Source organism: Tachypleus tridentatus, chromosome 10 (genome assembly GCF_004210375.1).
Source record: "Tachypleus tridentatus isolate NWPU-2018 chromosome 10, ASM421037v1, whole genome shotgun sequence".
NCBI classification, from domain to species: domain Eukaryota; kingdom Metazoa; phylum Arthropoda; class Merostomata; order Xiphosura; family Limulidae; genus Tachypleus; species Tachypleus tridentatus.
In genome coordinates, this window is record NC_134834.1 from 184,570,621 (window position 1) to 184,595,112 (window position 24,492).

The window sequence follows — 24,492 nt, forward strand, 5'->3', positions numbered from 1 at the left end:
AACACCAGACAACTTACCTCCCAAGATCGCTTACATTAGGATCCAAGAGGAGAATGAGGTTTGGAATCGTCCGTCGAGGACTCAGAAGGTTTGAATCAACGTTCTGTGACAAACAGAGATGAAGAACGTTTGCATTTAACTTGGCCACTTTGTGTGCAAACTGTTCCTCTGTAAGCTCATGACTGCAAAACTCACTGTAAAACAAAATTAAAAAGTACCAATATAAGTCCTTACATTTCCTGATCACATCTAACCTTCAGATACACATTCAAAAGTACAGAAGAAATGGTCAGTTTCTAGATGCCAAAGTGGCACCTTATACAAATTACTCAGTAAAATAGCAGTATATAACTATTTATATAACCCACGTCCTTTAAAAAGAGAAATTACTGTTCCAATTATAAAATACAATTTTGATAAACAAAAAATAAATATACATTAAAAGTAATGTTGAATATTAGGACAATATTGTTTTGAGGATGGTACATTTTCAAAACTAGCAACCTAGTTGGTTTTATGCTTTCCATTGTCATGCTTTTGTGACATCACAAAGGTTCTCACACATTATTGGTTCATCAATGTAACTTAACAAATTAACAGAATTCTAAATCTATTGGAGAATGGGTAATAAAATTACAAAGTCTGTATAATAAACCAAAATGTAGTACATAGTCACATATAGTTTATAATGTTTCAGATGAGTATAAATAATTCAAGTACCTTGCATATACACAAAGCTATTTATTGCCCAACAGATGGCACTACTGAAGGACGTATAAACCCAATTTCATTAGAATCTTTTGCATGATACTGATATAAACCATCTTTTTTTTATTTGATACATTCATGACGTAGTGGGTTTCCAACTTTTCAAACATACCCTCTTCTTACCTGTAACATAAATTCTGTGGCAGTTGTTGATTCAGATAGAAAGCTAATACAGACACTAACTGCGTGAGATGTGTTAAGGCTGCTGCAATGTTATACCCTGGGTTTCTTAAGAAACTCTCCCCTGAGCCACTTGGTACTGATTCTTTGTGCTGGGTAACTAACACATACATCAAGAACAACACAGATTAAACTGTTAAAATAATAAAATACTATGTGTCTACACAGCAGACATGTAGGTTTTTAAATTTTCTATGACATTGTTTTCTTTTATTACAGATTTTATCCTTTAATTTCTAACGATACACACACATAAATACACAAGCAACACTAGGCATTATTTCTTTCAAAGTGCTCTGACTCAATTTTTGTTCTAAATCTTACAAATGTTTCATTAAAATTTAATCCTAAACATATCAAGAGTACTCTGAAGAGAAAAAGTAATACACAAAGTATTTTTCAAATTTATAAATGAATTAAGTTTTAATTTTATGCTACAAAATTCATTACCTAAATGAATAGTTACATAATTCTGAACATAGGCACAGAGGTAAAATGGAAAAAGCAGCTCGCATATTAAATCCAAAGCTCTAAACCTAAACTTTCTCAGAAAACTGAGTTCACATAGTCTAAAAACTTAAGAGACTTGCCTTACAAAACCTAACTTATAGAAATAAGAACTACAATAAATGTCACAGGTTTACAATACAGGACTTGTACTACAGCAAGTCCCAAACCTACCCCACACAGAGTATGCCGAGTAATCGCCATTCCCATTCAAGCAGGACTTGACAATCTGATACTGAAGGTTCCGATCTTCATCTGTGTAAATCCACTTGCCCTTAACGTAAGTAGTCTGCTGGGCCTCAGCTAGATCTGCTACAGGTCCAACAGTTTCATACTTATCCTGGCTGCTGAAACGATGAAATTAATTATTGGATAATATAAGATACTAAAATTCAAATCTAAATGCTACAAATATAGATAACTAAAGAAATACTGTAGAAATTTATAAATATGAAAAGATAGAATGCTATTTGTTCTTAAACAAAATAATGCATGATGGCTTATCTGTGCTGTGCCCAACACAGGTACTAAACCAAAAAGTTTAACATGTCTATATAAGCTTTCAACAAACAGAATGCAAAAATGAAATTATATAAATTTGTTAAAATAGCTGTTGCAATGACTTTAACTAACAGATATAGGAATTATTATACATTTACTGAAATGGCTGTTGCTATATTTTTACTAAAGAAACATAGGAGTTCTCAGAAGTACTAATTAACCTAAATTCATCATGTGGTTGTTCTAAGCACCATATAAAAAACATCTTGCAACTGTTTTGCTTACCACACAAAATGAGTGGCATATATTATCATCTCATGGTTATATTTACTGTAAAAGAATGCTATGTTTTACCCTGTCCACTAAAATTTAAAGTTTGCTTTTTCTTTATGGTTATTTCACAGTGATAACATTTGGACTGGATGGTCATTCAACAATTAGTCTAATTTACAGTCTCGTTTCTAAATAATGTCAAAATGGTACTTTGGTTGTAAACTTCAACTTAGTTTATGGGTCATTGCAGAAATTTAAAACATCTTTGTTTGTGTAATATTGTCACATAAATCAGACTGTTATACATACATTTTATATTTTCACTTTTTTCTTATATATGAAATAATACAGCCTTCAAGTTTACCAAGACATCTTTACGTCAGACAGAAGAAGTTAGCCCTCATAAAATTCAAAGTAATAACCTATTTATTTTCATACTATTCATTATATCTGTAGTAATTACAAAAAGAAGTTGTGGTGCCATTTTACAATTTAAAGATATTATGATAATTTAAACATTCATTCAGAGATATAAAAAATTCCAAGTAAATTTTGTTCTTTCATGTTGTGCATAGGGAACATGAACTGGAACTAGACCATTGTGAGACAGGTTAATTTTACCCTACTTCCCTTAGGAATAAGCTAACTGAAATAGCATAAAAATACTGCTTAAAAGCAGAACATAGAAACGAACCAACTGCATCATTACACAAATTAGCCAGAGCTCCTACATGATACATCTCACCATACAACAGATTTCAACAATCACAAAACACTACATAAAACACACAATTATAAATAATGTGCATATATGTTTATGTTTACATATGTTCTTGTTTTTTTTTCAGCTCTGGGCACAAGACAGGTAGAACATTCAGTGTCTCCTGCAAAAGTGAGTTTTCTTGTGGCTCTCCCACTTACCCCCCACAACAAATTCTGAGGCACTTGAATTTATAGATCCCAGCCACTCCATGGCCCTGATCATGGGACATTCCACTGCCTGATGTGGAGTGGGTCTGCAGCTTGCTTCTTTACTGCTGGCAGGCTCAGGTCTTGTCCACTCTGCTGTCAGGTTCAGGACTTGTTCACTTCATTTTTGAGGCCTTTGTCTTGATTTCCTTTCTCACCCATCACTCTCATACTGCCCCACCTCACGTCAATGCCCCAAACAATGCCAAATTAAAATACAGGAACACTCCCACTACAGATAAATAAACTTCCACGAGCAGGGACGAAGATGAACTACAGCTTTCCTGATGTTGGGGAGAGAATTCCTCAGACTTCTCTCTCTATAAACTAAACCCCTGCCAAGGTTTCATTTGTTTGTTCATCTTGTGCCAGCATAATATATAAAAGAACACATAATTTTTCTGCACTTTCCACACTGTCTTCTTTTTTCAACTAACATATGAAAACACCAGTGTCAGATCATGGTACAGTCTGTTTGAACCAGCACTTGTCACAGGTACTAGAGTAAACTTCTCTTATTCTTCTTGTTTCTAAATGTGCCAATACAAAGTGTCTTACATTGTAGGAAGCAGCTTCTCTAGACTATATGGAGCATCTGTACCTCAGTAAACTATTCGTTTCCAGGCCCTCTCTATCATCTAATGAACATACAAGCCAAGTTGCACTTTTTTTTTTTGTAAATAAAGTTTTGGCATCATAATGTTGTCTTCCATGCCTTTATGTAGGTAGGTATTTCATGTTAATTGGCACAAAGCTACTAGGTTATCTGTGCCAAACAAGATGTAGTACACTATAATGGTATATGGAAATTAAGGTAAAAATACCTAAAATATGTAAAATTAAGACCCGCTAGGAAGACTAAAGCATTAAGTTCAATCTTGCTGTCAGTTACCTGAAGTTGGCCTTTCCAGTCTTGGGTTCAGGTCAAAATAAAAATTAAAATGTGTAAAACAAATTGTGCTAAAACAGTGTATCGTCCAATAAAAACCTTAAATTAAGTTAAACTGACCAATGGCTCTTAAAAATGTAAAAACACGTGTGAGGCAGCCAGTAACACCTATGACATTGGCTAACATCAAGGGCAAACCTACCTTAAAAATGTTTAAAATGATGTCATCATTCTTGGTTGTAACAATGGCATGATAATAAAATACATTACAATTATGGCCTGAGTGCCACACAAACAACATACATTGGTGCATCAGTACCAGATAAAGGAAATGGTGAGTTAAAAACCATGACCAATGTGTAGCCTAGCTAATACAATCTTTACAGAAACAAGATGGCCAAAGAGCTAACGAAGGCTTGATTTGAAAATGTTTATTATTTCATTGCTCACTCCAGGTTGACTGCCAACTGGTGTACAGTCAGGTTTTGATAACTGGACCATAGTCCATGTATGGAACACACACGGTGGTGATAGAGCCAGAGCAGATGAACTTTGCTGCTCTGTCAGCTAGCTCATTCCCATAAATACCAACATGACCTGGTATCCAAAAAAAACTGGACAGAGATAGATGATAGACAGAGATGGGCATTTGTTTTGGATATTGATAAGAATAGGACAGTAACTAACATGGAATAATGTTAGGGCCAATAGACAGCTGAGTCTATTCACAGATAGATCCAATTTTTCTGATTGTGCCTGGATACGAACACTAAAAGGAACAATGGCAGATTTTCTATTATAAAAAAATGTGGCCCACTCAGGATGGAAAACACAACCCCAAGTAGGATGCTGTGGTAAAGAATGAAGTTTGGAAGAATACATAAAGACAGTTGCAAATCACGAATATACAGAGGTTCATGGGACTCCACATATTCCATGGCTATATCCACTGCTAAGTTTAGTACCTTTACCAGACAACCAACTTATCATAACTACATCACTCAGTCACAAACCAAACATACAAATCCACAGCTATGTTTAGTGCGTGTTTGACAACCAACTTACCATACCCACTTCAGAAACATACATATCCAAAGTTCAGTACATGTGGTATACAACCAACTACTCTTATCTATATCACTAAGTCTCTCTCTCTCTCTCTCACACACACAGCTAAGGTTAGTATATGTGACATACAACCAACTTGTGACATACTTTAAATCAGACCAAGAGTACTTTGTGAAGCTTGTAGAACACTTGGAATAAATTTTTTGTAAAACACAAACACACAATACTTACATGATACCTTGTCACACATTTATTAACATTTATAGAATCAACAGGGCACATGGCATCTGTAACACCACTGGGTAATTGTCATCAACATCTTTCTCTTCATACATTGCTCATTAGAGTTGGGTGAAAACTATCCTTGGGTTTTTGAAATGATTAATAATCACAACTGAATTAAACTGTGAAAATGCCACTAAAGCATCATTTACAAATGAGGCCATCAAATAGAGACACTTACATTTGGTGAATGGTCATCCACTCCAAATATTATCTACATGGAATAACCAATTAGAAAATATCCACAAAACAATAAGAGATGGTCAATGGACTCAAAAAACACTACCCCTTTCTCAGGTTGGGTATGAAACTAATATATTTAACACAAACAACTGAGTGTGATATCATACTCAACAGTTTTGTTTAATCTAATATTGGCATCATAATGAGCCTTTCAGATTTGTATTTGTAAATTATAAAATTGTTTCATTTCGTAGCTATAACAAAAAAACAGAAAGCTTAAGAAATCTTCAAATCTTATAAAGATTTCATCTTTGGCAGACTTGTGCAGAAAGCAAAAATTCAATTTTACATTCCATGATGACACTTGGAAAGCCATTTACTTACGTCAGCTCACTGATTAGAGCAAACAAAAAATTTTACTACGTACTTGTAAGGTTTTGGGACCAATCACTGTCATAGTTAGTAGTTCACATGTACTCATTAATTAGTTACTAGATTTTTCAATTACTATATATTAATCACTAATTAGTTTTATCCTAAATTTTGGTTGCTGTTCTGTTGCCACCTTCAGGGAAGTCCTGAAAAGGACTGTTCCTGAGGCCAAGGTTTAATCCTGGAATATCTTGATACAGAGAATGGTATGTTATTCATTTGTGTCTTTGAATGGTTTTAAAAGGAATATCCAGAGTTTCTGACTTCTATGCTACATTAGCCTAGTGATGTATTACTTAGGTAAATGTAGATGGTTTCTTTCCTTTCTCACATGTGGTTAATATCCCATTACTTTCATATTGGTATATGCAAACACTACAAACATGTCATCAACATACGTGAGCCAAATTGTGAGACTTGTAGCAGCTGTTTTAAGGGTCTTATCTTTGAAATGTTTCATGTAGAGATTATTCATTACTGGAAGTTAGGATGAGCTCACAGTCACACCTTACTGTTAGTACTAATAATTTTCTTCTGGTTGAATGTATGTTCTATCCACACAAGAGGTTGTGAGTTATGTTAACATGAAAACTGTTAGATAGGCTTGTTTCTTTATATACCTGCAACTTTCAAGCTGTTGGTAAAGAATTTTTAATGTTTCAGGGTTGTTACATTGGTGAACATGTGTTTTATGAGGTTTTAGGGGTCAGTGTGTTGATAAATAGACTAATAATTGTATCTTATGTGGTTTTAGTGTTGAAGGGGTTACAATATTGATAAATAGGCTAATCACTATATCTTACGAGATTTTAGTGTTTAATGGGTTAGAATGTTGATAAATAGGCTAATAACTATCTTATGTTTTAGTAGATAGTGTAGATAGTAGATAGTAGCTAATAACTGTATCTTATGAGGTTTTAGTGTTTTATGGATCAGTATGTTGATAGAGTAATAACTATATCTTATAAGGTTTTAATTATTGCTTTTGTTTATAATATTTACAAAGTTATTAAAGATGATTCTTTACCTGATAATTGTGATACATTTAAATGTTATCCAATACACTCTAAAGATACCAAGAACAAACCCTAACTACAACTCTTGCTTGACTATGATATATCTAAACACTTTGCAAAGGTGAAACTAAAAGAAGCTAAAACACCAAAGAATGAGCAAGAAGTCTGAAATTTGCAGAGAATCAAAGACAATATTAAGAAGCCATTACACAATATGACTGCAGTCAGTTTATCCAGTGGCAGATTAATGGGAGAACAAATAGGGACCCGGATATTATTCACTGTCCCGAGGCCTCATGACATCTTAATCCACTACTGAGTACATACTGAGCCTCTTAAAGATTCCACTATTTATGACATTCTCTGTGAATATGGACTCAAGGACAAGGAAGAATCAAAATGACAAAAGTAAAACAAACATAAAAATACCGATCTATTTGGAAAAGCTCTCGAGATCAAAGGACCATGCAATAAATTGCAATAATACTATAATAATAGGAAGTGAATCATACATGAGTATGATAAAGACAAAAGAAGTCTTTTTCATCCACCTAACTAACAGACGATCTAACATGCTATTCAGCAAAACCTAGAATACTCTTTCATAAAGATTTAGATAGTAAATTAATTCAAGTCCTAATGAGTAAGATCCAGACAAACAGTTAGCACTCTAGCCTCTCTATCAAGAAGACCCGAGATTGGATCCCAGACACACAAATAGCTCTCCTCAGGACTTCCCTGAAGATGGCAGCAGATTATTAGCTGAAGCATAGGATAAAAAACCATTAGTAATAAATATTTAATTACTTACAAAAACAATAAGAAATTAATGACTCGTTAATAATTTGACTTAGCTGATTGATTACACAGGTTAATAACATTGACCATAAAGATTTTTATGAAGTCATTTGCATAATTTTTAAGACAAATACTCTGATGACATAAACCTGTAGCTTCTTGCTCACATTTCTCTCGAGTCTATATTCTTCAAAGGAAATATCCAAGTGGTTAGCTGAGAGACGTTTTCCTTTATGACACATTTTAAGTTGGTAGACACTGTCTGTAACAGTTCTCGTTGTGTCTCAGTTGTGTTTTGACAATGGCTAATGTAGCGCTGTACTTTTTGCAACTTCTCCTTATATTTTGGAACTTTACTGGTCAAGTTCTGGATGTCCTCCACTTGTGTTTGAACCTTAGACTTCTCTGCATGAGAAAAGCATTTTATTATGACTTAACAAATTTTGACTGTTCTCACAAGGAGAGATTATTTTTCACCTTAAACCTATTAGATGTTAAACAACCTTAGCCATTTTTAATGAGTAAGGAATGAAGTTTCTTTGATTTTTGTTGTTTTGTTTTTAAATACTAATTACAAGTCTGAACCATAGATCAAAGTAAAAAATATTTGGTTCATACTCTGTACTAAACACCATGCAAACCTTCATCTGATGAATTAATGTTTTATTTTGAAAACAAGAGCGAACAATTCTATTTCCATAATTCACAAATTTATCAGGATGATTTCTTTCTGAGAAAAACAATTATAGAGATGCCAGTTTTCTTCACTCATCTAAATTCAGCTTTTAAAGTACAAAATTCTGTTTAAGAAGTTCAATACATGATTCTTTTTATTTAATAATATACATCAATTAGAATGTATCAATCAATAAAACACAGATCATTTCCATTTGTTATACTTGTTTTTGGAACATTTTTATTACAAAATTAAACATTTAACATCACGATTACTAAATTGTTTTGTTAATTTGACATGAACATAGTGGTCATCCAATAGTTCTTGATATCAATTACATAGCATCACAGCTTTAAAAACTTATTATTTAGTATAAATACAATTCAAAGCCATCTATAACTTTACATTTAGTTCGATTTCCCAATAAGCCACTTGACTTTAAAGCATTATCACTCTACAGAATATACATTTTTGTTACTATCATTTTTCTTAACACATAACTCATTACCTGCTTCTAAAATTTCTTTATTTTCCTTTAATGAGAGCTCCAGCAGTTCAATATTTCGAAGAATTTGTTGCTTTTTAGATGCCTGGTAACAAAAAGTATTGTACAACACAGTTTTAACAATACAGTATGGAAACAAAAATCAGGGGAAGTTTAGAAATGTGAGGTTAGTAAAGATTTTTCTTAATGTCATTTAGAAATTAAAGGGCAGAAATTATATGACAAGTGATTAAGGTTTCTTCTAATATATATTTTAGAACCTAGACCCTCAAAACCTAAAATGTTAAACTTTAAATATTAGATAATCTTTTGGTCAAGAACTTTGTGATTAAACTTGTATGGAATTTAAAGAATTCTTACAAATATTCTTAATCTTATTCTCCATTGTTTCATGAAGCGAGGCTGTTACAAATAAAATACATTGTAACAGGTTTTACAGAAAATATAAATTAATCTGAAAAAAGTTTTTAGTGAATTATATTGTCAAATAAGATATTTAAACTTAGTGTTTACTATGGTGAAGGGTGTTTAATTTGTACAAAGCTTAACCTATGTGTGAAACTTTCCACAGGAGATAAAAAAGTTTATATTTTTTGGAAAAAGCTATAAACTTGCTTATGTCTAAAAAAATTGTAAAAACGTTCTAAAAACATATAGGTCCAAGAGGTCTTGATAAATATGAAATAAAAACCCTATACCTCGAGTGCTTTGATGTACAAAGAGCTTGGGTTACATGGTTTCTATTTAATTTTTATCAATAAACATCCTATATATATATATATATATATATCACCCATTCAATCACACTAGGTCACCTATAGGGTTTCTATATAATTTTTATCAAAATTATAAACATGGTAGTCATAATAGTTTTTTGTTTTATATTTATTATTGTCAGTATCACTACAAAGCACAATTAATTAACATAATATTTGGAAGAAACATTTCCCAACTTGGCAAACATATAACTGTACAATGAAAACAAATTTCAAGGTTTATACATACAAGTACTTAACATAATTTATGTATTTCTTTGGAAATAATATGTTGAGTAATTTTACATTAAAAAAAATTAATTTGCCTAAAAATTACCCTAAGATTATTGCCCAATAAAGGTTCCAGTAAGAGGGCTGAAACCTCACAAATAAAAGTACAATAATGTAAAATCCATGTATTAATGTGTATGTTAATTTACCTATGTCTTAAACAATAATGAAAAATACTTTGAAAAACTTAAAATGCATTGTAGTTCAGAAACCAATAATAACTGAAAGAAACTAGAAGACGATGCATACTTTAATCGTTATTCAAACATTACTGCAACAAAATTCATCCACGAAATCAAGAATCCTGAAACAAATTTTTGTAGACTAAAAGATTTTACAAAAGTACAAGTTAAAGATCACATAACCTTTGAAACTATTTCAAAACTCTTGTTTTTTTGTAATATACGGTAAGAGAATTACGTGTTTTAACTAGTGGGTTTTAGGCTACAATCATTATTTTGTCACTACAGATATTTACTGACCAATACATATTTTCCTTTTTTTTCCTTATCCACCAACACTTTCATTATTCCTCAGACTATAAGAATTCTTATTCAATTATTAATGGTCTTTTTAACTACAGTATTCTTAATGCTACTCAAGGAGCTGATATGTTTTTACTAATATTATTAAGGTACATACTAATACACATAAAACTTATACAATCAATTATTATTTCAAAAATAAAATTAGTTAGGATCTGTAAGGTGAAATGACTTTTTTCCTTTTCACTCACCAGATGGCGAAGTCTAGACTGAGACGAGAACCTGTCTTTACAACTGTAACAACAAGACAGCATCAGCATTGTTGATATTTTGAAGGCTAAATGGTTCTTCTAAGTTACCATCACTATAAAACTTTTGTTTTGGTATATTAGAACAAATCTGAAATAAGCTTAATTTTGTGATGAAACAGTGACTTGTTTTGAATACGAAAATTAAAATATTTTTCTCTCTAAACACCCATATTTATACTGGCATTCTAGACATTTATATTTTAATATCTGTTTTAGTTTCATACAATAATATACTAATTGTATAATGCTTATTTGTGGTCAAACATTATATCAGTTACCCAGAGGAATTTATATAAGGATGCAAACAATAGTTAATACTGTTGCCATAGTTATCTTTTTGTATGTCAGGATGGCTGGTATAGGTATTAACACTTTTACTCATAAAGCAGAGAACAATGCTTCAACTTTCTCAGGTCATCTTCAGGTTACCAGAGAGAGAGTTTGTTCTCTGCTTTATTAGTAAAAGTGTTAATACTCACACCAGCTGTTTTGAGATATATTTTTACTTCAAGTTGGTTTCTCGTAATCTTTTTACAAGTTTCTAATTACCAGTCACTCTACGTATATTAGTTTTCAATATCTTCAGAGAATCTCAAAAAGGAGCATGTTATATAGCAAGGGACAGTATACGGTCACATCATCCAGGTCCTTACTTCAGATAACAGTAGTAATATGGTCTCATAATTGAATCTTGATCCTGCTATTACATGCAGTCCCTTTCAGGACTTCTCTAAACATAGCAATAAATTAGGAGCTAAACAGTAGGATATGAACTAATTAGTACTGAGTAAAAAAAGAATAATTAACAATTTGGAGGTACTTGGATAATGTACACCACAAAGCAACAACTGAGGTACTTGGACAATGTACACCACTAAGCAACAACTGAGGTACTTGGATAATGTACACCACTAACCAACAACTGAGGTACTTGGATAATGTACACCGCTAACCAACAACTGAGGTACTTGGATAATGTACACCGCTAACCACAACTGAGGTACTTGGATAATGTACACCGCTAACCAACAACTGAGGTACTTGGATAATGTACACCACTAAGCAACAACTGAGGTACTTGGATAATGTACACCACTAAGCAACAACTGAGGTACTTGGATAATGTACACCACTAAGCAACAACTGAGGTACTTGGATAATGTACACCACTAAGCAACAACTGAGGTACTTGGATAATGTACACCACTAACCAACAACTGAGGTACTTGGATAATGCACACCACCAACCAACAACTGAGGTACTTGGATAATGTACACCACTAACCAACAACTGAGGTACTTGGATAATGTACACTGCTAACCAACAACTGAGGTACTTGGATAATGTACACCACTAACCAACAACTGAGGTACTTGGATAATGTACACCACTAAGCAACAACTGAGGTACTTGGATAATGTACACCACTAAGCAACAACTGAGGTACTTGGATAATGTACACCACTAAGCAACAACTGAGGTACTTGGATAATGTACACCACTAAGCAACAACTGAGGTACTTGGATAATGTACACCACTAAGCAACAACTGAGGTACTTGGATAATGTACACCACTAGCCAACAACTGAGGTACTTGGATAATGTACACTGCTAACCAACAACTGAGGTACTTGGATAATGTACACCACTAACCAACAACTGAGGTACTTGGATAATGTACACCACTAAGCAACAACTGAGGTACTTGGATAATGTACACCACTAAGCAACAACTGAGGTACTTGGATAATGTACACCACTAAGCAACAACTGAGGTACTTGGATAATGTACACCACTAAGCAACAACTGAGGTACTTGGATAATGTACACCACTAAGCAACAACTGAGGTACTTGGATAATGTACACCACTAGCCAACAACTGAGGTACTTGGATTATGTACACCACTAACCAACAACTGATCTGCAATTGCCACAACTCTACTGAATGGTACTTAACATCTTGTATTACAAAAAATCTGATTTCTAGTTTTCTATACAGATCCCACTATTGGTTAGTCATCAAACAAAGAATCAATGAGCTAAATGTTGAAAATGAAAAAAATTACTTAAAATTTCTAGTTAATGTCACTGTAATAATTCTGTGAGGATACATTTGTAACTGCCTATTAGGTAGACTTGGCATTGACCACTTCATGAACTTATAATTGAAAACTAGACAGCCTGAATGTAATTCCAAAAGAAAAGCTTTATCCAGTTGTCTGGAATGTTGAAGATACAAATTCAATGAAAGTAAAGGTATGTCACACAGTTAAAAGCAACTTTAACCCTTTGAGTGTGTGATTAAGTTTCAGGTAGGTTCTTGAAAAGGGTCAATTAACGAAATTTATAACTTGACCTTTTTTTCCCAATATCAAAATCCACTTGGTGATGCAAGGATGTACAGTACTAGTGCAGGAAATTCAAGGACATGCAAGTATCCCAGTTGTTGCAGTAAAAGGTTTTGTGACACTGTGGGATAAATCCACTTGTTGCATCAAATGACTATAAACCAAGATTTGATTACTACATTCAAAGGGTTAAAAATACTTTAATCTCATAAACAATTACACCGCACAACAAAGTTTTTGATTCTTGAACACTGATGGGTGTTCCTTTATAGAATTTTGGCTGCTGAGTGCGAAAATCATACCCAAATTTGCCCATCACATACCGTTTCAGAGAAATCTTCAGTTTTGTCACGTTTTTTCTTATATTTGTGTCCAAATTTTTTTTTTTCTGTAAGAGACCTATGAACAATGTTTAGTGCAGTCTGGGCATGTCCAGGCATGAAATCAGGCCAGGTTGGAAGCTGTTCTGTGGAAGTATGCAGCCCAAGCAGACTGGAGCCAGCTTGACACTGTCTCAACAGGCTATAAAAGTGACTTGCATACACAGATGCTGCTCATTGGATTAATATAGGCCTTATGGTGTGTACGTATTGTTTCAGATAGCAATTTTTGAGTGATCAGGGAACTGTTTCAGCTGAACAAAGTTATGTACAATATATGCAAAACACGACAAAATATTTAATAAGATTGAACCTTAAGTCATTTTAACTACAAATAGTTCATACACAAAATGTAATGTATTGAAATAAAAGAAGCAAGTTTACATAAGTTGTAGCTATACATACACACACACGTATATATGGAAAAATACCTTACACAACATAAAATAACAGATCAAATCTCTCAAAAATAAACTAAAAAAATATTTACATTAATTCAAAAACAAATAAAAGAGAAATTTATAGCAAGTTTCAAGGATTTTTCATGTTCCTTATTGTTAGTTAGTTATGTATCTTGTGAAAGCAAGTTTAATCCACAGAAAATAAAATTATGTCTTTTCCACAATATGGAAACACTGAGCACTTAATTCATGGTTTTTAGAAGATAAGGATCTATTCCTAAAATAGATAGGCTGATTGCAACTATTATAAAAGTGAGAATTTGACAGAAATAGTCAATTCTTAACATGTACACAAGTGTTTATATTTTTATCAATAACAGACTCACCTGTCTAATAAAACAGATCTTTCTTTATATCCTTTAAACAATTTCAACTTCTTTTCTGCATATCTGTTTAAATGAAGAAAAGAAACCCTTCACATTACAAGAAATATTTTAAATCTTGTTTACACTTTAAACTGCAATAAAGTGCTCATAATCTAACCATCCATCTAGATCTACAAATTAAACTGTAACAAAGTGCTCATGATCTAACCATCCATCTAGATCTACAAATTAAACTGTAACAAAGTGCTCATGATCTAACCATCCATCTAGATCTACAAAATTAAACTAACAAAGTGCTCATGATTTAACCATCCATCTAGATCTACACAATTAAACTCTAACAAAGTTCTCATGATTTAACCATCCATCTAGATCTACAAAATTAAACTGCAATTAAGTGCTCATGATCTAACTATCCATCTATACTTACTCTTTAAATTACAATCAAGTGATCATAATCTAACTATCCATTTTTGATCTACACAATTAAATTGCAATCAAGTGCTCATGATCTAACTATCCATCACTTACACTTTAAATTTCCATCAAATGCTCATGATCCAACTATCCATCTAGATCTATGCAATTAAAATGCAACCAAGTGTTCATAATTTAGGTGCCAAACTAGTTTTAAACAATTTAAATTGTGGTGAAGTTCTTACAGTTTATCTTCCCAAGTAGAAGTACAAACTCTGTAGAACACTATGACTAAAAGACAAAACTTGTAATAGAGAAAAGACTCGGAAAAAGTTAGGATTTTCTCTCAGATCCTCCACTGAGTCAAACATTAGGCTCTAGGCCAATCTTAACATAAATTCATTAATAACAATGAATGAGGAATTTCACATGATTTATGGAAAATCATCTCAACTTCTGCCATCAAAGGAATACAAATTGAATTAAAGATAAAAAGAAATACCAAATGACCTCTATAAAATATAGATGAACTTGCAGGTTTAAAAAAAAAACATTATTGATAACAAGGGAGCATGTGGTCCTTCAAGGCTATCTCTGTACCTTCACCTTTCAGTAAAATAATGATTACAACCTTTTCTTTTTCAGAAAATAATCAATTCCTCTCTCATAACTTTTGGAAAGTATTAGCCTCCATTACTGCTGATAGAAACCCATTCAATAAGCCAATCACCTTCTTAGGAAAAAACAACTAAAACCTAGATTGTCTAGTCATAATTTTAAGCTCTCATCCTATTAACTTATTAGGAGAAAGCAACCTTTACACATCTCTTCTGTTCTTGGAATCATCCCAACAGACTTGCTCTAAATCGCTTCAAAGAACCCAGTCTCATTTTACAAATAATAAAACCTAAATTGTACATAATATTTTAACAAGGTCAAATTAACCAGTGATTTTTTTAAACTGGTTTACTACTAACAACAATGTGCTACTGCATTACCTTGATGGCTCGAGTGACATATTCTGATTGACATTATCTTTAGAGCTGAGCAATTAGTGGAATTTGATAATTGATTAATAGCAAGTTGTATTCAACAAACAGATTATTTTCACAAGAGACTCTGATAGTTAAAATAATAAAGAATAGTAATAACTGGAACCAGTCTGAACAAACAATTACTTTTGTAATCTGTGACACTAATTGCTCAAAGCAAACCACCTTGAATTAATTACAAATTATAATGGCACAATTTTGATTAGTTAGATAGTTAAAGATAAATAAAAGGAAATACTAATTTTAGTTAATTATTTTATGTGATAGTAATTAAATTAGTCAAGTTAATAACACAGCTTAAGTCATCATGTTAAAAATATACACAATTGAGTAAAGCATGTTTGTGTATTTTACAAAAGATGGACTATGAAACTGAACTATGCCTTTTAAACATGTATTTAATCCAATTGGGTATCTTACAAAAGAAAGCCTTAAAAACTGATCAAAAAAACTATTTAACACTTAATTGTGGAGATAAGTACATCACTATGGAACTAAGATTTGGTTAACATGTAAAGACAGTTGACTGTTTGTTCTTGTGATATCAGTTCAATAAGATATGGGAGCTAAGGAACTTTTTACACTAGATGTTTTATGTTCAGACAGGATAGTAATGTCTTATTTGTAAGGGCTATTAACTCAGTTTTATGGGCAGCTTTAAACCAGGATAAACTACATATTGAAGAACTAAGGTGTGGAGAAAAGTACAGTGTAGAAAACGTTTTTAAGAGTAGACTAAACTACTATTATTGTAATGCCAGAAGTATAACAAATAAATGACTTTAGAGCACTGATAGGAACAGATAGTTTTGATGATGTGTTTGATCCACATGATTATAAGCTATTTAACAAGGACAGATGATTAAAATGATTGGGGCATGTTTTGTTTTTTTATATAAGTTGCATCCTATCAAAGTTAAAAAGAAACTGATTTATGTTTCTGTTAGCAGATACAGGAGAAGGCCATTAACTGGAATTTTTTACTGACTACTAGATAAAATTAATGAGAATCTCTACCATGAGATAAAATTCTATTGTTAGCAAGGCCTTGATTATGGGAGACTTTTCATTCCAAGCAATGGGAAATACTAAAGTCACACGAAAACCAAATTTTAAAAAACTGTGAAAAGAATAATCTGTTATGAATTTGGTGAATTAATTAATTAAAGATACTGACCAAATGGGGGAATTTTTTAGAATCAGTCTGTAAGTACTTAAGATATATGTTACTTACAAAAAGAAAAGATGATGGCTACAAGTTAAAGACAGGCTTAAAACAGATGTAAGATGTAAAATTAAAGAAAACCAATACCAATTTAAGAAACTTAAGTTGACCACTATGATGGAAGATCCAGAATGTAAAAATTAACAGTGATAAATTATTTATACATACTAAGGGTAAGCAAAATATTAGGATGAGATGATAATGAAAGGTTTATTTCTACTAAGAAATAGCTGGGTTAAAAGTTCTGTTTTTACTAATGAATATTTGAAGTATTCCTTGTCATCAACAAGTTACTAGATGAAAACAAGTCAAAACCAGATGAAAACATTAATTCTGAGCTTATAAGAAAAAGAGAATTTAAAGAATGATAAGCCCATTACATTAGATAATATTCTCAGGAAAAAAAAAAAAAGTTTAAAGAATGTTAAGCTCATGACATTAGATAATATTCTCATGAAAAAAAAAAGTTTAAAGAATGATAAGACCATGACATTAGATAATATTCTCATGAAAAAAAGAAAAGTTTAAAGATAAGCCCATTACATTAGATAATATTCTCATGAAAAAAAGAAAAGTTTAAAGAATGATAAGCCCATGACATAAGATAATATTCTCATGAAAAAAAAAAAGTTTAAAGAATGATAAGCCCATGACATTAGATAATATTCTCATGAAAAAAAGAAAAGTTTAAAGAATGATAAGCCCATGACATTAGATAATATTCTCATGAAAAAAAAAGAAAAGTTTAAAGAAAGATAAGCCCATGACATTAGATAATATTCTCATGAAAAAAAGAAAAGTTTAAAGAATGATAAGCCCATGACATTAGATAATATTCTCATGAAAAAAAAGAAAAGTTTAAAGAATGATAAGACCATGACATTAGATAATATTCTCATGAAAAAAAGAAAAGTTTAAAGAAAGATAAGCCCATGACATTAGATAATATTCTCATGAAAAAAAGAAAAGTTTAAAGAATGATAAGACCATGACATTAGATAATATTCTCATGAAAAAAAAAGAAAAGTTTAAAGAAAGATAAGCCCATGACATTAGATAATATTCTCATGAAAAAAAGAAAAGTTTAAAGAATGATAAGCCCATGACATTAGATAATATTCTCATGAAAAAAAGAAAAGTTTAAAGAATGATAAGACCATGACATTAGATAATATTCTCATGAAAAAAAGAAAAGTTTAAAGAAAGATAAGCCCATGACATTAGATAATATTCTCAGGAACAAAAGAAAAGTTTAAAGAAAGATAAGCCCATGACATTAGATAATATTCTCAGGAACAAAAGAAAAGTTTAAAGAATGATAAGCCCATGACATTAGATAATATTCTCATGAAAAAAAGAAAAGTTTAAAGAAAGATAAGCCCATGACATTAGATAATATTCTCAGGAACAAAAGAAAAGTTTAAAGAATGATAAGCCCATGACATTAGATAATATTCTCATGAAGAAAAGAAAAGTTTAAAGAAAGATAAGCCCATTACATTAGATAATATTCTCATGAAAAAAAGAAAAGTTTAAAGAAAGATAAGACCATGACATTAGATAATATTCTCATGAAAAAAAGAAAAGTTTAAAGAATGATAAGCCCATGACATTAAATAATATTCTCATGAAAAAAAGAAAAGTTTAAAGAAAGATAAGCCCATTACATTAGATAATATTCTCATGAAAAAAAGAAAAGTTTAAAGAATGATAAGCCCATGACATTAAATAATATTCTCATGAAAAAAAGAAAAGTTTAAAGAAAGATAAGCCCATTACATTAGATAATATTCTCATGAAGAAAAGAAAAGTTTAAAGAATGATAAGCCCATGACATTAAATAATATTCTCATGAAAAAAAGAAAAGTTTAAAGAAAGATAAGCCCATTACATTAGATAATATTCTCATGAAGAAAAGAAAAGTTTAAAGAAAGATAAGCCCATGACATTAGATAATATTCTCAGGAACAAAAGAAAAGTTTAAAGAATGATAAGCCCATGACATTAGATAATATTCTCAGGAACAAAAGAAAAGTTTAAAGAATGATAAGCCCATGACATTAGATAATATTCTCATGAAGAAAAGAAAAGTTTAAAGAATGATAAGCCCATGACATAAGATAATATTCTCATGAAAAAAAGAAAAGTTTAAAGAATGATAAGCCCATGACATTAGATAATATTCTCATGAAAAAAAGAAAAGTTTAAAGAATGATAAGCCCATGACATTAGATAATATTCTCATGAAAAAAAGAAAAGTTTAAAGAATGATAAGCCCATGACATTAGATAATATTCTCATGAAAAAAAGAAAAGTTTAAAGAATGATAAGACCATGACATAAGATAATATTCTCATAAAAAAAAGAAAAGTTTAAAGAATGATAAGACCATGACATAAGATAATATTCTCATAAAAAAAAGAAAAGTTTAAAGAAAGATAAGCCCGTGACATTAGATAATATTCTCATGAAAAAAAGAAAAGTTTAAAGAAAGATAAGCCCATGACATTAGATAATATTCTCATGAAAAAAAGAAAAGTTTAAAGAAAGATAAGCCCATGACATTAGATAATATTCTCATGAAAAAAAGAAAAGTTTAAAGAATGATAAGCCCATGACATTAGATAATATTCTCATGAAAAAAAGAAAAGTTTAAAGAATGATAAGCCCATGACATTAGATAATATTCTCATGAAAAAAAAGAAAAGTTTAAAGAAAGATAAGCCCATGACATTAGATAATATTCTCATGAAAAAAAAGAAAAGTTTAAAGAATGATAAGCCCATGACATTAGATAATATTCTCATGAAAAAAAGAAAAGTTTAAAGAAAGATAAGCCCATGACATTAGATAATATTCTCATGAAAAAAAAGAAAAGTTTAAAGAAAGATAAGCCCATGACATTAGATAATATTCTCATGAAAAAAAGAAAAGTTTAAAGAATGATAAGCCCATGACATTAGATAATATTCTCATGAAAAAAGAAAAGTTTAAAGAAAGATAAGCCCATGACATTAGATAATATTCTCATGAAAAAAAAAGAAAAGTTTAAAGAATGTTAAGCCTGTGACATTAAATAATATTCTCATGAAAAAAAGAAAAGTTTAAAGAAAGATAAGCCCGTGACATTAGATAATATTCTCATGAAAAAAAGAAAAGTTTAAAGAAAGATAAGCCCATGACATTAGATAATATTCTCATGAAAAAAAGAAAAGTTTAAAGAATGATAAGCCCATGACATTAGATAATATTCTCATGAAAAAAAGAAAAGTTTAAAGAAAGATAAGCCCATGACATTAGATAATATTCTCATGAAAAAAAGAAAAGTTTAAAGAATGATAAGCCCATTACATTAGATAATATTCTCATGAAAAAAAGAAAAGTTTAAAGAAAGATAAGCCCATGACATTAGATAATATTCTCAGGAACAAAAGAAAAGTTTAAAGAATGATAAGCCCATGACATTAGATAATATTCTCATGAAGAAAAGAAAAGTTTAAAGAAAGATAAGCCCATGACATTAGATAATATTCTCAGGAACAAAAGAAAAGTTTAAAGAATGATAAGCCCATGACATTAGATAATATTCTCATGAAGAAAAGAAAAGTTTAAAGAAAGATAAGCCCATGACATTAGATAATATTCTCAGGAACAAAAGAAAAGTTTAAAGAATGATAAGCCCATGACATTAGATAATATTCTCATGAAGAAAAGAAAAGTTTAAAGAAAGATAAGACCATGACATTAAATAATATTCTCATGAAAAAAAGAAAAGTTTAAAGAAAGATAAGCCCATTACATTAGATAATATTCTCATGAAGAAAAGAAAAGTTTAAAGAAAGATAAGCCCATGACATTAGATAATATTCTCATGAAAAAAAGAAAAGTTTAAAGAATGATAAGCCCATGACATTAGATAATATTCTCATGAAAAAAAGAAAAGTTTAAAGAATGATAAGCCCATGACATTAGATAATATTCTCAGGAAAAAAAGAAAAGTTTAAAGAATGATAAGACCATGACATTAGATAATATTCTCATGAAAAAAAGAAAAGTTTAAAGAATGATAAGACCATGACATTAGATAATATTCTCATGAAAAAGAGAAAAGTTTAATAAATGATAAGCCATGACATTAGATAATATTCTCACAAGGTTTTCAAAGTAAGAGTTAAGTATGTAATACACATGCAGCTATTTTTGTAAGCCATTGAACAGTAGGCAGGTGTCCAAGGGCTAGTGTTAGCTTGTATTACTTTTCAAAGAATGTTATAAAAATTGTCCCAGCAATTATAAGAACAAGTCCTACATCAGTTGTGGGAAAAGTTTTTGGAAGTCTGATAAAAGATGCTTTACACAAAGTCATTTAACAAAGTTAAAATTTTGTTGGATGGTTAACGTGGTCTCACTAGGAGAAAATATTGCCTTAAAAATATTCTGACATTGTTTGAATAGGTTACTGTTTATGTAAACAAGGGTAAGGGTGTGGATTTGAATTTTCAGAAAACAAACAAGATGCAACATAAGAGTTATTAAAAAATTATTCCTATACTTGTGGGGTGACAAGTCACTAATTAGAGAGAAAACTAGATGGTTGTTATAAATGGAAATCAGTCAAAGTAAATTAATGGCCACGAGTTTGGTACCTCAAGGCTGTGTTAAGACCTCTGCTCTTTTTAATCTGTTTCACTGATAAAATAATAGTAAATAAATTACTTAAATTTGTTTATAATATTAATTCTAGGTGTTACTGGTTGTGAGAGGGATGCTACTTCTTTACAAAATGATTTGGGTTACTTGAATCACAAGTATAATTTTAACGAGAATAACCTAGTGTTATGGTTGATAAGTCTCTGACTAAACAGCATACTGTTGCTTGGAGAAGGATTTTATATTAATACACAGATATACTGAATAGATGTTGAAAGAGATTATAATTTCTTTGTATAGGTTACTGGTTAGACAAATTTTGGAGTACTGTGTTCAGTTTTAGGCATCTTACCTGAAGAACATTATATCTGAGGAGTTCAGAGGAGGGATGCAAAGAAAGTTCCTAAGATAACTGTCATAATAGGACAGGTTAAAAATTCTTGGAATTGTTTTCTCTTAAAATACAAGCATTAGAGGATATTTGATTGAGGTATTTAAGATTAAGGGAATTGATAGTGCCAGTATATCTTTTTTTGGTACTTAATGGTCAGAATGGTAGATCTAGAGGTAGGTCATCTTTAGTTATGAAATTTTTGTTTTTCTAATATAGCTGGCCTTTTGAAATAGACTGCCTTCAGATGTAGTAAATAGAATTAATTTAAGGAAGTTTAAGGAAAGGCTTAATACATATATATGAGAGATATAGGCTGAATTTGTCACTTGTTCTTAGATTTTATTAAGTCAAACATACTTGATAACAAGGAAATTCTACAATTGTGAAGTGACAAAAAACATCATTTTTCAGTTAAAAAATTAAGACAAAAATCAGTTCAGCATCTTGACACCATCAGTAACAACACATTTAATATGATGATGAGAAAGGACACGAAGTTACACAATTATAATAAAAAATCTATCAAATCATCAAGGTATTTTTAATAAAATGCTAGTAACAGTAAGAAATAGCCCATGTTCCAAACAAATCATATTCCACTTCATTAAATTAACAGTGACTATTTCAATTATTTTTTGTAGATATACCAAAAAATATCTACCTTCACTTTAATACTTATTTTCAAATTAAAACATTGTTTTAGCCTACAAAGGTTAAATTTCTTTTTATTTTCAAGTTAAAGTAATAAACTTGGGTATTAGACTTGATTTACTTATATACCCTAGAAATGTAACTTACAAATAAAAACTTTTTAATATGCTAAGGTTTTCTCATTAATATTTTGGGGTTTACTCAATACAAGTATATAAATTAGAGATTACCAAATGAAAATGTTCATTCCAAGCTTAAATTACAAACTGGTAACCACAGTTACTAAATGGTCAAGCACTATACCAAACATTCTTACCAGCATTATTTTTGGTTTATTAGTTTTTATTTAAATATTGAAGTTTCGATCACATCAGTAGTACGTACATTCAGCAGCTTTTCTTAGGCTAAGTATCCTTTGTGCAGCTTCTAAATGACAACGCATAGTAGTAACAGTTAATATGATAAATATTTGAGACGAGATATTTGTATTGTATTAAATACACTAAACCTATTATTTAATTAAGGTTTACTAACCTTTCTGGATATCGTGATTTGGAATGTGTGAAATCCCCGTTTCGAATACAGTCTTGACAAAAAAAGGCTCGTTTGCTATGAAAACACAATGGACATTTTTCACCCCCAAAAACACTTCCTCTACCGTTGTTGGAACTTAGAGATGAAGAAAGATAAAAATCCGTTGGTGCAGAACTACTATCATTACTACTACTACTAGCCGCCATCAGCTGAGCATTTCGAATGTTATTATTATCATTTGCAAAGCTCAGGCTTTGTTCTTCGACTTCAGTTTAATTGTAACTGTTTTTCACTACTAGTGTCCTCTAGCGAGATACTGAAGTCGCAACAGCTGTTTCAAATGCAGATAGTCCCATCTAGTGGAAGAAAGTAAATTGATTAAAAACACATTAAAATATTAAATGTCGGAGCAAAGTTTGGAGAATTTTAAAACATATTAAATCTGTTTGGAGATTAAGAAAGCGTACAATAACTATAATATCTCTGTTTGTAAACTCGTATTTTTCCTGTTAGTGCTAAATGAAGTTCTGCTATAAAAAGGATCAAGTTGCAACATTAAATACCTTCCCCAATGATTTAGCGTCAATTCCAAGGACTTAAGACACTAAAAATGGAGTTTCGATACTCGTGACGGACATAGCATAGATAGTCCATTGTGTTGCTTTGCGCTTAACAAAAAACACACAAAAACAATAGTGTAATGGATCTCTGTTTAATCAAAGTAAAAAGAAAAAGGCACAAAATGATGCTCAATTTTGTTAGGGTAAAAAAAAAATTATTCGTAGCAATTTAATGGGTAAAACTAGCCTACAGGTATCTAATCTCCATGTCCTTCGTTAGATCAGTAATAAATTTGCGGACTTATAATGCTAAACTTCGGGGTTCGACTTTCCGCAGTTTTGCGATAAAACATCATAATCTCTGCAACAACTAGAAATAAATATGGGGATTTGTTTGTTTGTTTCTGAATTTCGCACAAAGCTACTCAAGGGCAATCTGTGCTAGCCGTCCCTAATTTAACAGTGTAAGACAAGAGGGAAGGCAGCTAGTCATCACCACCCACCGCCAACTCTTGGGCTACTCTTTTACCAACGAATAGTGGGATTGACCGTAACATTATAACGCCCCCACAGATGAAAGGGCGAGCATGTTTGGTGCGAC

General features: G+C 31.2%; 1 protein-coding gene across 2 annotated transcripts in view; it reads right to left on the reverse strand.

Moving 5' to 3' along the window:
- Window positions 1–23,664, reverse strand: part of LOC143231102 (beclin 1-associated autophagy-related key regulator-like) — a 35,680-nt gene extending 12,016 nt beyond the window's left edge. The window contains exons 1-8 of one of the 2 annotated variants that reach the window (XM_076465671.1): window positions 23,332–23,664; window positions 14,409–14,471; window positions 10,830–10,872; window positions 9,051–9,132; window positions 8,034–8,271; window positions 1,630–1,799; window positions 892–1,048; window positions 18–194 (exon numbers count right to left, since the gene is read on the reverse strand). In XM_076465671.1, coding sequence (XP_076321786.1) covers window positions 18–194; window positions 892–1,048; window positions 1,630–1,799; window positions 8,034–8,271; window positions 9,051–9,132; window positions 10,830–10,872; window positions 14,409–14,471; window positions 23,332–23,537 — 1,136 coding nt within the window. In that variant the 5' untranslated portion in view covers window positions 23,538–23,664. Of the gene's footprint in view, window positions 1–17; window positions 195–891; window positions 1,049–1,629; window positions 1,803–8,033; window positions 8,272–9,050; window positions 9,133–10,829; window positions 10,873–14,408; window positions 14,472–23,331 lie in introns of both variants that reach the window. The other variant, XM_076465670.1, reaches the window with a different exon arrangement.
- Between the last annotated feature and the right edge of the window lie 828 nt (window positions 23,665–24,492).